At 41.0% G+C, this 14,095-nt stretch overlaps 2 protein-coding genes across 2 annotated transcripts in view; one reads left to right on the forward strand and one right to left on the reverse strand.

The window, feature by feature from the left end:
• Positions 1-153: 153 nt before the first annotated feature.
• Positions 154-4,438, reverse strand: LOC134799955 (ran-specific GTPase-activating protein-like). The gene is made up of 4 exons (XM_063772385.1): positions 4,251-4,438; positions 3,914-4,105; positions 2,480-2,714; positions 154-1,908 (listed from the first exon to the last, which is right to left on the reverse strand). The coding sequence occupies exons 1-4, from the start codon at positions 4,260-4,262 to the stop codon at positions 1,661-1,663; spliced, it is 687 nt and encodes a 228-aa protein (XP_063628455.1). The 5' UTR covers positions 4,263-4,438; the 3' UTR covers positions 154-1,660.
• A 264-nt stretch (positions 4,439-4,702) lies between these two features.
• LOC134800280 (leucine-zipper-like transcriptional regulator 1) overlaps positions 4,703-14,095 on the forward strand; it is a 30,668-nt gene continuing 21,275 nt past the window's right edge. Inside the window, exons 1-10 of the mRNA XM_063772790.1 lie at positions 4,703-4,808; positions 5,126-5,282; positions 5,950-6,121; positions 6,613-6,749; positions 7,464-7,578; positions 8,330-8,493; positions 11,184-11,354; positions 11,538-11,679; positions 12,702-12,865; positions 13,829-14,004. Of these exons, the coding sequence (XP_063628860.1) occupies positions 5,140-5,282; positions 5,950-6,121; positions 6,613-6,749; positions 7,464-7,578; positions 8,330-8,493; positions 11,184-11,354; positions 11,538-11,679; positions 12,702-12,865; positions 13,829-14,004 (1,384 nt within the window). The 5' untranslated portion in view covers positions 4,703-4,808; positions 5,126-5,139. The remainder of the gene's footprint in view (positions 4,809-5,125; positions 5,283-5,949; positions 6,122-6,612; positions 6,750-7,463; positions 7,579-8,329; positions 8,494-11,183; positions 11,355-11,537; positions 11,680-12,701; positions 12,866-13,828; positions 14,005-14,095) is intronic.

Consider the following 14,095-nt stretch of genomic DNA (forward strand, 5'->3'; position numbering starts at 1 on the left):
TTACAGAAGAAAAAGAGCGACACTTGTTCCATCTGGTGTCAAGTAGCGGTACTGATAGTTCCACTATTTGACGTTAGATGTCGACTCTGATAACGCGCGTTTTGGTAAGAAAACTGATGTATGGAGTTACCACTCTTTTTTTACTAATATCAAACTAATATTATGAGGCGCTTTGGCCTGACATAGAACAATTATAATTCACATAGATGTGTACCTAAAAGAAAGAAGAAGAAAGAACCAGAAAAGTAGATGTCACAATCAGATGGGAATAATAATAGCTAAGGAGTATTTCTATCATCCTTAGCGAGAGAGAGAGATGTTTCCCTAGAAACCATTTCCAAGCAGTATTTTTAGATTTGATCACTATTCTGCAATCTTATTTGTTATGTTTGGGTTGTGGACGCCTGAAACGGATTTCGCTTTGAGTAGCCTCTGCGTAATATAATCGTTATCTGTTCTGTAATTCCGTAACACGTGTGCCTGTGTGGTGTTGCCTTTTAATATTTCGAAACAGCCATAGCATAAATTTGCTTGCTGTGTAATCCACCAAACAATAATAGTTTTGGAGTCAAATCTATATTTCTACACCTCCAATGCTTATAGTATGACAATAGAGCTAGCAATCAATTTGTCAACAAATATGTGTGTTTGGCTATTCCATTTGAATAAAAAAACTGGTAACTTAACCTACATTAACATAGAAGGTAGGATCCTATACAAGTGCTATACGCGTGCCTCCGTGAGGGACGAAACATACGCAATGCAACGATATATGATTGGTCGAATTTATTTGTTGCCCACCATAATCCATACTCAATTTACGGTGGGTAATAAAAAAATGTGAGACTGTGACAAACAATAATAGCTCTTTCGCTGCTACTCCTACTGAAAGATATATAAGACTAACCTGTTCGGTCATTTCCCCCCACCCATGATGCCTGATCCAGTTATATACTAGATTCATGTAGATTAATGAACGCAAACTAGCAAGCACAAACTAGATCAGGATCAGGATACCTTTTGACCGCCACTGTCTTAAACAAGTGACATCACAGTATAAAATACACCTATATGCATTGATAAGTTTAAATTCGTGCTATTTTGTACAAACGTGGCGCCAGTGGCAGCGCCTCAAGAGGAGCCTCGCGCAAGGCCTCATCAGACACAGTGAAAGAAAAGGGCCTCGCAGATGCGACTTCGCCCACGGCTAGATTAGTTCACGCTACGCCACTGCGTGGTACCCAAAGGCGCATGCTTTCACATTAACAATTTTATAATATTTATCAGAGTTATTTGTGTGATTCAGAGGCCTTAGGAACACTTTACTTTACTTAGTCTTGTAACTCTTGGACCTATACTTAACTGTATTTTTTTAGTTAAAATGAAATCACTTACAGCTTTTTTTCTTGTTTCATTGACTTGTTTCATAACCTTGCGTCGCAACTTGATCTAGCTCTAAATAGAACTAAGGCCATACAGCAAATAATTTAAAAGAGCAAGACAAAAATCGTCTTTTTCTTCTAACCCTTCAATAAAAGAGTAAAATGCGAGGTTAAGAAACTCACCATTCAATATTTTACCTACTGGGGCAGTTTTGATGTTACTAATTATAATAACATTACATGTTACAGTACACTAACAAACTAGAGACTAAACTAACTTATTCAGATTTTTCACTATCCACTGTAAGCTCTTTAAGCTTGAGAACTACACCTTCTGAATCCTTATCATTTTTGTCCATGGTTTTCTCTTCTGCCTTGTCGGAACTCTTTGGCTCCGGAGTGTCCGTGTCCTCGCTCCGAGTGATGCTGCTTTCATCATCAGATGACAGATCCTGGGTGTAGAGGCTGCATTTGGTCCGGACTATTTCTTGTGCTTCAGCAAATTTCGCCTTCCACAGTTCAGCATCTGTAATTAGAAAGTATTTGGTTAGATAAGATTCGTGCGTGATGGTAGTCGAGTTTTTAGGAAGCTATGAGTACGGAACTATTACGTGGTGTGATTATTGCTTTTTCGTATCCTAATGAGAAATCAGAAAAATATATGAAATGGAAAAATGTAAATCAGTATTATCTAACAGATACATTAGTATTACCTTTTTGTATTCTTTTTATGTTATAAAGAAAAACACTATTCAATCCTTCTCAACTCAACTTAATAAATCTGAAGAGTGTATCTGTCAATTAGTTTGAACATAATTCTCAATTTTTTTTAAATAAGCATTCACCGTAGCCTATGGACGCCTGAGGTGTTACATGCGCGATGCAGACCCTTTAAAAACCTTACACTCCTTTTTTGAAGAACCCCACACTATAGACCCTCGGGAAAACCTCGGCAGCTCATTCCGCAGCCGGAGCGTCCACGGGAGGAAATACAGGAGCATATACTGTATCACGCACACCGCAGCAGTATCCAAATGAGAATACCTCAGTGTGTTGTTGTGTCGTAATATGTGCTGCGATTCACTTAAAAAACTTACTCTGAGGATTTCCAAACTTGATAGCCAGCAGCTCCTGTTTCATGGTCTCATCAGCGAAGTCAGCAAACACGGACCAGTTGAAGGCCTTATCAGAGCCGCAGTGCACGTTCATACGGATGTCGGGCGTGATGAAGTGGTTGGCGCACACTTTGAGCGTCTTGTCGCGGCGCATCACCACGCGCACCGTGTTGTTGGCCTTGTGCCGGAGAAGCTTGATGTCGCCAGTGCCGCGCTCCTGGAGACGAGGGATAGTTATTAGTTAAGTTAGTTTTGCTGGGCATTTTCCGCAAATCGACAACCATTATGCCTATTAGACTGCGTTTCAACCAGAGATAGCGAGGATGCGTAGCGAGAGATGAGTTTGTGTGAGATTTAGCACCCTACGTAAGAACTAGTTCAGGCATTAGTTTTAATGAAATTAACTGCCATCTGAACTTTTAATCCAGAGGGAAAATAAGGCCATAGTGTTTTTTTAAGCCATCGTAAGATTTGGCTAAGTTGATAGTATGTCGATGCAAGTCCTATCCATAGTAGTTTATAGTTACATGTAGAAAGCAGCCCTCATGACTCTTGATAGAGTCCATCAGCTGCTGACCAGCATTTTTCCAAAGCACTCACAAGAATAGGTAGAAAATAATTTGACCTTTTAGTAACTAGCGACCCGCCCCGGCTTCGCACAGGTTAGCAAATTATACACCTAAACCATCAAGAATCACTCTATTGATAGGTGAAAACCATATGAAAATCCATTCATTGGTAATAATGTTGGATCTCTTCAAGTAGTATACGTAATTTTTGAGTTGTTGGAATTTTGATTTTATTTCAATTATTCAAATTCAAATTTTATTACTTGAAGGGATTATATTAAACGCTTTCAGAAAATATCCTTTGCAATATCTTTATAAACAACTATTTTTTAAATACATGGTGTAAATCGTAACAACATTAATATGCCAGGTACAGAGAAATATACTAGTATAGATAATATTGATTTTTTGGGGGGGTGGGGGGTTAAAGTGCTGCATAGGGGGGGGGAGGTTCAATAGATTGCACAACATTAATAAATCTCCTAAAATGAAAAAAAAAATACATCAAAAAAACATGTTTTTGTATGAGATAACCTAAAAAAAACCATGCTTGCTGATATATAATAATCCAGGCTTAACAAAGGCTAGTAATTAAAGATTTGAACATACATATGATTAAATAAGCAATTATAATATATTAACAATATAGAAAGAAAGCTCCCTTTCTTCAACAATAACAATATTAAAAGAAAAAGCCCAGTTATTAAGACAACCAATAAAAAATGTTTAAGATCCTCGAGCTGACTGAATAGCAGCTATAAGTTATACTTAGAACAATGATAGCTTTTAAAGAACGGGTAATACAATGAGCAGTTTGTGTCACAGTTGTGGAGACAAAGGAACTGACCTTCCACTCATGATCCGCTGTGTCGTATCTGTAGAGGCGCGCCCGGATCTTCACCAGCTCCTCTTCCTCCTCCTCGTTCGTCTGCACGTCCACCAGCGGCAGGGACACTATGGGGTCGTAATGGGGGTCATGCTCTGGGGTTTCCACTTCGCCTCCCTCGCTCTCACTGTTTCGTCTAACGCTTTCTTCAGTCTAAAAATTTAACAAACACATATATGTAACAAACTTAAAGAATTAAAGGCTGAAACCAAACTAAGGCCGGAAATTATTGAAAAAGAAAACTCCCATCCGTTTAATTTTTCCGTTTACAAATTTGAATGATACTGATAAAACTTACCGGTGAAGACATTTTTAACCAGTAACTTAAAACGATAGACAGTAATGTCGTATAGTATATAGTTTACGAATATCCAATGTAAACACTGTTTTACGAGTTTTGAGCGAAACTGGATGTGATACAATGAAAATATAACAAAAAAATCGCCAATTGCGTTGCGTGAGTTCTTTCAGTCACTTCTGATAATCGTTCAGAAAATCCGTGTAAACAAAAGAAAACGTTTGTCGGTTGGCAACCATAATCAATTTTAATTAATGAACGAAATAAGCAGTTTCACACTATCGAACCACTGCGGACAATGTCTAAAATTGCGAAATTCCTTGTATTCGTGAACTGTAGAAAAAAACACCTGAAATTGATTTGTAAAGACGGATAAAAATGAACCTTGTTGCTTTACGATACTGTAAAAAAAATGATATCAACTAAATGAATGTAAAATTTTTGACGTTTCTGATCAATCTCTGCATACTACACACGGATTTCATTGATAAATTTTGTTTGTTTGTATCACGGCTATTGTTTAGGAGATAGGTAGTTTTCTTGAATACGGTTTTAAAAGTAAGTCTAGTTTAAACTCCATTTACTAAAAAACTGAACAGTCATAAATTATGTGGTTTGGTTAAGATATATGAAACAATAACTAAATTGCGGATGCATGTATTTAGCGACCTATTTCCGCGTCCCGTTTATTTTAGGAGTTGTTCCTGTTTTACCGGAATAGATATTTAAGAAAGTGGGTTTCTAGCGTCGCCGTCTAGTCTGGACACTGAGGCCCGTGTACAATAAGTGGTACATCATTTAATTAGACAGGTTTTCTGTGTTAGACAGTGAAGTGAAATCTATTCTATTCTAAATAACAATTGGGTTTTTTGAAGGAAAGGCCGCCTGAATGCAGAGCAGGGAGAAGATGATAACGGAGCAGCTGCGGAATCCGAATGAGCTGGACATCAGCCTTCGGATGGAGTTTGGTCCGTTTGAAACGGTGCACAAATGGAAGAAGTTGTCAGAGTGCTATGAGTTTGTTGGAGCCAAGTAAGATTACTTTAAAAATTGCATTTTATCATTATACTACAATAAGCTAAAACACTAATGTAATATCTAGAATTATGACGTTTTTTGTTATTCAATGATAATTTCAAAATAATATTAATGACACCACATGCATGGAAGTGGGTAGGTACTCCTCCTGGACTTAAGTATATTTAAAAAAAAATATTCTAAAAAGAGAAGTAAAGATTATTTCCTAAAAGAAATCCTTCTAGACCCTAGGCTTACAACATATTCAATACAAACCCCGATGCATATACAATGTGCCATTTTAAACCTTAGCGGAATGCACAAAGTTTGATATTACACTGTAAACGAACATGTCAGTTGACTCTCTCTCTTTAGCCTTTTTCTTCCCTTCGGGTGTAGGCCTCCTTCATTTTGCGCCATTACTCACGGTCCTGTGCAACCTGGAGCCACTTCTTCCCCGCAGTCCTTTTGATGTCGTCGTCCCAACGCATCTTGGGTCTACTTTGAGGACGCTCTTCCCCCCATGGTCGCCACTCGAGTAGTCGTTTACTCCACAAATCGGTCTTTCGTGCTATGTGACCAGCCCATTCCCACTTCAACGCGTTTTACAACATCCGTGACCTTGCTTCAGTCAGTTGACATCTTTGGCAATCAAAAGGTTAACAACATACCCTGTTCACAGACGGAGCAAGCACACAGCGGTGGCCTACAAAGACGCGATATACGTGTTCGGTGGCGACAACGGCAAGTTCATGCTCAACGACCTGGTCAGGTTTGACATCTGGGAGATGTCCTGGACCAAAGTGGGCTTCCAGGGCACCCCGCCGGCTCCAAGATACCACCACTCTGCTGTTGTAAGTGTGGATTTTCTAAATGCGGTTTATTTGATTTGTATTTTGTTCTTTTGTTTTTTCGTCTAATTTTGATAAAATTTAGTAAGTTGAAGAACTCCTCATTCTGAGTGGAATAGATAAACACGAAATCCCAATTAGGGACAAAAAAAATGTATGCCATTGAGGTACAAAGATTCCATACTTTTTCGGAACTCATTGGAAGGTTTTTACTATTTAGGACATAGGGATAAAATAGGGATTCTTTGTATTCACCAAATTTTATCGAAATGTGACGAAAAAAAAAGCAAAATAAAAACCGTCCCAAATGCACTTTGAGAATGCATTTTATAGGTATGGTATTTATTAATTTAGCTAACCTTTATTGTATAAATCAATTGCAGCCAAGGGTAGTTTTGTTCCAATTGGTTTTATTGTATGATAAATTCAATAAAAATTAAGTGCTATTTTCATTAATGGGAATTGTGTGTTTATAATTCAACGTTTGTACGTAGGTGCACCGTTCATCCATGTTCGTGTTCGGCGGCTACACGGGCGACATCCTGGCCAACTCCAACCTCACCAACAAGAACGATCTCTTCGAGTTCAAGTTCTCCAGCGCGCAGTGGGTGCAGTGGAAGTTCCAGGGACAGTAAGTAATGATGGACTTAATAAAAAGAAAATACATCTGTGTTGGAAGGTCAGCTGGCAGTCGCTTTCGTAAAAACTAGTGCCTACGTTAAATCATGGTATTAGTTGTCAAGCGGACCCCCGGCTCCCATGAGCCGTGGCAAAATTCCGGGATAAAAATGAACTACATTTGTATGAAGAAAAGTCGCATCAAAACATCTGCCTACATCTGGGGTTCAATCATAACACAATCATTAAATGACACAATATTTAAACAATTTCTATAGTTATTCGATTTGTAGCTGGCCCCGAACGGCTAATCCTTTATCTATTATGCAAAAAAAGGGTCGTAGAATTCTAATTGGCACCTGAGCGCCCAGAAAACCAGTGTAGCCTCCTAAGTCCTGAGTTCCATTAAAAAGAACAAATTAAAATCGAATTTGGAACTATAATGGAGTAAAAGAAGGTTCCAAATTCAAAACTGCAAAAATAACTCCGGGTCTTAGGAGGGTAGGTGCGCTCTCCGATAACGCGCTGTCATTTTGAATCTTATTGCAATTTCCATAGGAGTTGTAATTCAATAACCGGTTAAAGTGACCGAGGCATTTTTTATGCAGGTGCACGTGCGTTTATACTTAACAATAGACAAAGGATTAGCCGTTGGGGCCAGCTACAAATCGAGCTACTATACTTCATGCATACTAACATCAAATTTTATGAGAGTTGTATTTGACAGGGAGCCGGTGCCACGGTCAGCTCACGGCGCAGCGGTTTACGATGACAAGCTATGGATTTTCGCCGGCTACGACGGCAATGCGCGGCTCAACGACATGTGGACCATCAACTTAGTGGTGCGTACAATCTGATTATTTGTAAAGAGGCCCACAGATCACCAGTTCGCCGGACGATATCAGCCTGTCAGTTGTTCGGAGCTGTCAAATTTTGCTTCTAACTGACAGGCCGATATCGTCCGGCGGACTGGTAATCAGTGGGCCCCTTAAGTCTTTCGATCCCTATCAAATAAAATAAAATCACTGTGAAGTCGCTGCGCATTCGCCTCGCTTTCAACTCACTCGGAAATCGCCAGTGTGATATGACCCATAGTCCGATAAACCAATTAGTCAGTAAAAAAGCCTTTAGTCTTTACAAAGAGAATTTAAATAGACACCTATTTTCAAAGTAAGTATTGTAGTCATAGTCAATTTACTGCAATCTTTCGACAGATGATTAAAACTTTTAGAACGCCATTTGACTTTGATCCTTATTCTTTCACTGATAGGTAGGTGTTAAATTTGTTAAATATCATAAAATGTCGCCATCTACTCGAAAATAGGCCAAAGGTATGACGCCATCTTTTCGAGCGATTGACTGCGACTACAAAATGTACTATGACAATAACTCTATATACTCTATTCTCTTTGGCCTTGACTTTTGTCAACTGAAGTAGATTGGGCCACACGTTTTCTGGTGACAGTTTTATCAAACATTAGCAGTCGACTTGACAACCTAGCTATGTATATGATGGCAGTACCTAAAGAGCCATCTAGTCCAGTTGTCAAATCCACAAAGAATTTTTTTACTTAAATCTAATCTTGTGTCCAGGGCGACAACCACCAATGGGAGCGTGTGGAGCAGAAAGGTCAATGCCCGCCCACCTGCTGCAACTTCCCCGTGGCGGTGGCGCGGGGCAAGATGTTCGTGTTCAGTGGGCAGAGCGGCGCCAAGATCACCAACGCACTCTTCCAGTTCGACTTCGAGACGCACACGTGAGTTTATAACTTACCGCCCACCTGCTGCAACTTCCCCGTGGCGGTGGCGCGGGGCAAGATGTTCGTGTTCAGCGGCCAGAGCGGCGCCAAGATCACCAACGCACTCTTCCAGTTCGACTTCGAGACGCACACGTGAGTTTATAACTTACCGCCCACCTGCTGCAACTTCCCCGTGGCGGTGGCGCGGGGCAAGATGTTCGTGTTCAGCGGCCAGAGCGGCGCCAAGATCACCAACGCACTCTTCCAATTCGACTTCGAGACGCACACGTGAGTTTTTAACTTACTAGCGCAGTGGCGGATTTGCCCTAAGGCCCAGCAGGCCCGGACCTAGGGCGGCAAGAAAACAGGGGCGGCAAATTGTGGCAAAAAATTCGCTGATGATAACAAGAAATAATTTAAAATGTAGTCAATATGATGGGTACTGCGAAAGGGGCGGCTATAGTGTCTTGGGCCTAGGGCGACAAAGACTGCGAATCCGCCACTGTACTAGCGACCCGCCCCAGCTTCGCACGGGTTAACAAATTATACAACTACACCTACACCTTCCTCAAGAATCACTCTAATGATAGGTGAAAAAAGCATGAAAATCCGTTCAGTAGTTTTTGAGTTTATCGCGAACATACAAACAGATAGACGCGGCGGGGGACTTTATTTTTAACCGACTTCAATTTCATAGAAGGAGGAGGTTCTGTATTCGGTTGTGGCTATTTTTTTTTCTATGTACGTTCACGTTCACCGATTACTCCGACATCCGTAGTCCGATTTGAGTAATTCTTTTTTTGTTTGGAAGAAGTTACCTCCAAGGTGTTTCCGTATAATTTTTGGTTCTGGTCTGATGATGGAATCCATGAGGAATTGAGGGAACTCCTCAATTTTTAAAGGCACGTGTTAAGTGATTTCGGGGTTTTCTAAAGTAACTCGAGCATTTGCTTCCGAAAACCACCAATTTGATGTACTGCAACTGTAGCCTTACCACGAGTTTGACATTGACATATTCGCTAACGTCTTATGCGTCTAAATGTAACTTTTTATTCATCTCGCTCACACTAAGGTTAGTACGAGCGAGATGCATAGGAAGTAAGTTACACACATGCTAGCGAATATATCAATGTCAAACTCGTGGTAAGCTGGTAAGGCTACTGATCGGGGGTTAGGGTTAGGAGTTAAGGGGTCAGGGATTAAGGGGTCGGGGAATGGCGGTTGAAGGGTTGCTGGTTCAGGATCGAGGGGTTCCTGGATCAGGGGTTGATGTGCTGTGAGGTTGAGTGATCGGGGGGCTGAGGAATTGGGTCAGTGGCGGGGCGGGCGGATGGATTTAGTTGACAGGAATTATAATTTCCCAGACGGACTCGAGAAAATTCCTGATTACATATTTACTAAAGTAATAGGTACACGAATTTAGTGTTAAACATGATCTTGTTTTTCATTAATGCGTCGCGCTCTTAACAATGCGTTAAAACTAAAAATGGTAAAATAAAAGCTTTTTACAAAAAAAATTAAACCGACTTCAAAAAGGATAAAATAAAATATTATCCTTTTTTTATGTCTATGCATTACCAACTGATATGTTTGAAGTCGGTGCCAAGCCAAGTAGTAACAATACCAGTCAAAAATAATCAGCTTTATGGCTATAAATCCCCTTAGAACTGTACTAATCATTATTATAAATGTGTAAAGAATTCTGTCTGCCTCTTTGTCGCCTTTTCATGGCTAAACAACTGAACCGCTTCAGGTGAAATTTGCCAAGAAGGTAAATTCCTTGAATTGTTTTATATTTTGAAATGTAGTCCTCTGGATAAGGGACGGGAAATAACTCAGTCCCAATCCCACACTTGCGTGCTATAGACTGTTCGAGCATTAGTAAGAAATGCTCTTTAAATAATAATACGACGGCAAAAAAATGCATTTATATTTACACTAATGTGCCGAAAAACATGATACGGACTGCGCCAAGAAGGTTCGATCGTGTGTTCTGAGGTGTATTCTTAGGTCCAGTCGACGTCAATGATATGTTTACACTTTTGCACCTTACTCCTTTGTAATAAGGCGAAAAGTGTAAACATATTTAACGTCGACTGTACCTACAGAAAGTACGTTCATTGTCGTCGTGTAAGGCAATCCAACGTAGGTAAATCCTTATCGAATCGCACCAAAGTCATGGTATGCTTCAAAATTTGGCTTGGCACCGACTTCAAACATATCAGTTGGTAATGAATAGACATAAAAAAGGATAATATTTTATTTCATCCTTTTTGAAGTCGATTTCATATTTTTTGTAAAAAGTTTTTATATAAGATGTATTGCTTATATTGAAGTCCTAGCCTCCGCCTGCGATTTAGTTCTTCAGGTATCAAGTTTTGCGGGCGGCACACATCAAATAACAGCAGCTAAATTGTAAACATAAACTGTACACACTACACGCACTATACATCACGTTTTAATATTGTTTTGTCTAAGCTTTCTGTCGAGTGAAAGGATAGTAATTTTGTTTCTAAAATAAAATAATCATACGTGTATCTAATACTTTTTTATAGGTTGCTTTTGATCAAACTTACACAAATGTAGGCCGCTCACTATCAGTGTTTCTCAACTCCCGTTCAAAAAGGCAGTGAGCGCAGAGACCTGAATTCTCAAGGCCGTTGGCTATTGACAGCCAATTAATTCGTAAACTTCATATTTTTTTGCAGTTGGAGCCGCGTCTGCACAGAGCACTTGCTCCGCTGCGCAGGTCCGGCGCCAGCGCGTCGCTACGGACACGTGATGGTGTCCCACGGACGGCACCTCTACGTGTTCGGAGGCGCCGCCGACAGTACCCTACCTAGTGACTTGCACAGCTTCGACCTTGACACGCAGATGTGGTACGTGTAGGAGTCCCTTTATTTGACATAAAGTTTTAAGTCATGTATTGTTTGTCATATTATTATTAGTCCTAAAACTGAAACCGGTAACTTTTCAGGATTTTCGTTAGGTTATCCTATGGATGGTTGTACATTGTTGTATATATTTTGTGCAATAAAGTTTAAATAAATAAATGTGTCCAGGTCGGTGGTACACCCGGCGCACGACTCGCAGGTGCCGGTGGGGCGGCTGTTCCACGCGGGCGCCGTGGTGGGCGACGCGCTGTACGTGTTCGGCGGCACCGTCGACAACAATGTGCGCAGCGGCGAGCTCTTCTGCTTCCAGGTCTGTCTGTAACACTTAACACCCCGTTAGGTTCGTGTTCTTCTCTCACTCTCACTTAGGGTAAGCCTGAGCGAGATGGGTGTGTGTGCTCGGGACCGCTAATATCGTGTTTTTGAATTTTAATTTGTTGTAAATTAAAAAAAAGGATAAAGTAATCGCTGAGTTCCCTCAAAAAAAAATGCGAATTTTAGAAGCTATTTTCATATTTTTAGCTTTGTGCATAAATTGTTACGATTTTTTAAAGTGCGTTTTAGACCTATGTTCGTGATTTTTTTTCTCCGCCGCAAAACTCCGCTCTAAACCTACGGCACCTTAAGGTTAGCGTCTTTACCGAGCGGTATCCCCAGCAAAATAAAACAAGGATAAAAAATTCGCCATACATTGTTTTGTAGCGTGCCTGATAACGCAACTGACATATAACTCTTTATGAGAGCAAGTGACATTGGGTTTTTTTTTGGTTCCCTCAGGCACACTTGTGTCTCAAACGCCAACATCTGCTGTTTATCGCTTTTTAATTTTTCCTTACTTTTCCGTTTATAGTTATTATATATTCCAAATTCTTTATTCGTTCATCACAGGTACATATAAATAGGTGATAACTTAATATTCTAAGGAACAGCCGTGATGTGCCTTTTGGCGTACGAAATAATTTCTTATTATCTAACTATATACATGTTTTTTGACATTATTTACATGGGTAATGAGATTGTCATATGCAAATATAATTTAGTGAGGCAATTCATATAGTTGAGTGTGCTCAGAGCATAAAAAGGTCAACCACAGCGTTGCGTGAACAAGAGATTTCCCTTGGCAGGACTGGTCCTCAGGACCCAACCCATTAAAATGCTTTTACGAGATTTAACGTCTCGAAGCTACTGTAACACAATCATGAGCAAATGTCACTGATAGAATTTGGCAGATAAATCTACCTAAATAATCTGTTAATCTTGAAAGTATAGCTTGGTTTATATAGGATTAATTAGGATTAGCATACCCAAAATTAACTGTAAATCCATTTTTAGCTGTCAGACTACCCGCGCTGCACGCTCCACGACGACTTCGGCCGCATACTTAAATCCCAGCAGTTCTGCGACGTGGTAGTCCTAGTGGGAGTTGAAGAGAGCTGCGTGCTAGCACACCAGGCGCTGTTAGCTGCCAGGTCTACATACCTACGTGCCAGGATACAGTAAGTTATAGTTGTCCACCTACCCGCGCTGCACGCTCCACGACGACTTCGGCCGCATACTTAAATCCCAGCAGTTTTGCGACGTGGTAATCCTGGTGGGAGTCGAAGAGAGCTGCGTGCTAGCACACCAGGCGCTGTTAGCTGCCAGGTCTACATACCTACGTGCCAGGATACAGTAAGTTATAGTTGTCCACCTACCCGCGCTGCACGCTCCACGACGACTTCGGCCGCATACTTAAATCCCAGCAGTTTTGCGACGTGGTAATCCTGGTGGGAGTCGAAGAGAGCTGCGTGCTAGCACACCAGGCGCTGTTAGCTGCCAGGTCTACATACCTACGTGCCAGGATACAGTAAGTTATAGTTGTCCACCTACCCGCGCTGCACGCTCCACGACGACTTCGGCCGCATACTTAAATCCCAGCAGTTTTGCGACGTGGTAGTCCTGGTGGGAGACGAAGAGAGCTGCGTGCTAGCACACCAGGCGCTGTTAGCTGCAAGGTCCACATATCTACGTGCTAGGATACAGTAAGTATCCATTATAATTGTGGTCTGGGCCATGTTGCATAACAAACTACAACTAATATTACAAGCGGAACTCCTTTTTTAATTAGTGAAATTAGAAAAGGAGTTCCGCTTGTAATATTAGTTGTAGTTTATGCAACATGGCCCTGGTCGCCATTGCCACAGGATAGATTCACACTAAGTACTTACATCATTTTCACTGTTTAAAGAAACCGAGGTTTGCAACGGAAATTCACATACCATGTTCTACCTTCTTATCATATGTCTGTCTCTTAAGACTGCCTAAATTACTGCTTTAAGCACTCGTCAAGCGTGCCCGAATGATTAAGCTATATACTAAACTTTGGTTTTCCATACTACGCTTGCTAATCGCCCGCGCATTTATTCGCTCCACCTACATGCACCATGTGCAAGCACTTACCATCTACATTTTGTTTGCAGGGAAGCGCGTGAAGAACTATCCCGACGCATAGACGAGGGCCTCGAAAAGCCCCTAGAAGTATACGACTATAAGGCGAAGCCGCGGCTCACGCTAAAGTTACCTGAAGCCACCCCGGAGGCGTTCGACATGGTGCTCAACTTCATATACACGGACCGGATCGACCCGAGCGAGAAATGTGAGTTTACTTAGAGTTAGAGCGAGACGCGACGGGTGTACCTACGTAAGATCTGGAAGTATACGACTATAAGGCGAAGCCGCGGCTCACG

This window comes from Cydia splendana, chromosome 19 (assembly GCF_910591565.1).
Source record: "Cydia splendana chromosome 19, ilCydSple1.2, whole genome shotgun sequence".
Lineage (NCBI taxonomy): Eukaryota > Metazoa > Arthropoda > Insecta > Lepidoptera > Tortricidae > Cydia > Cydia splendana.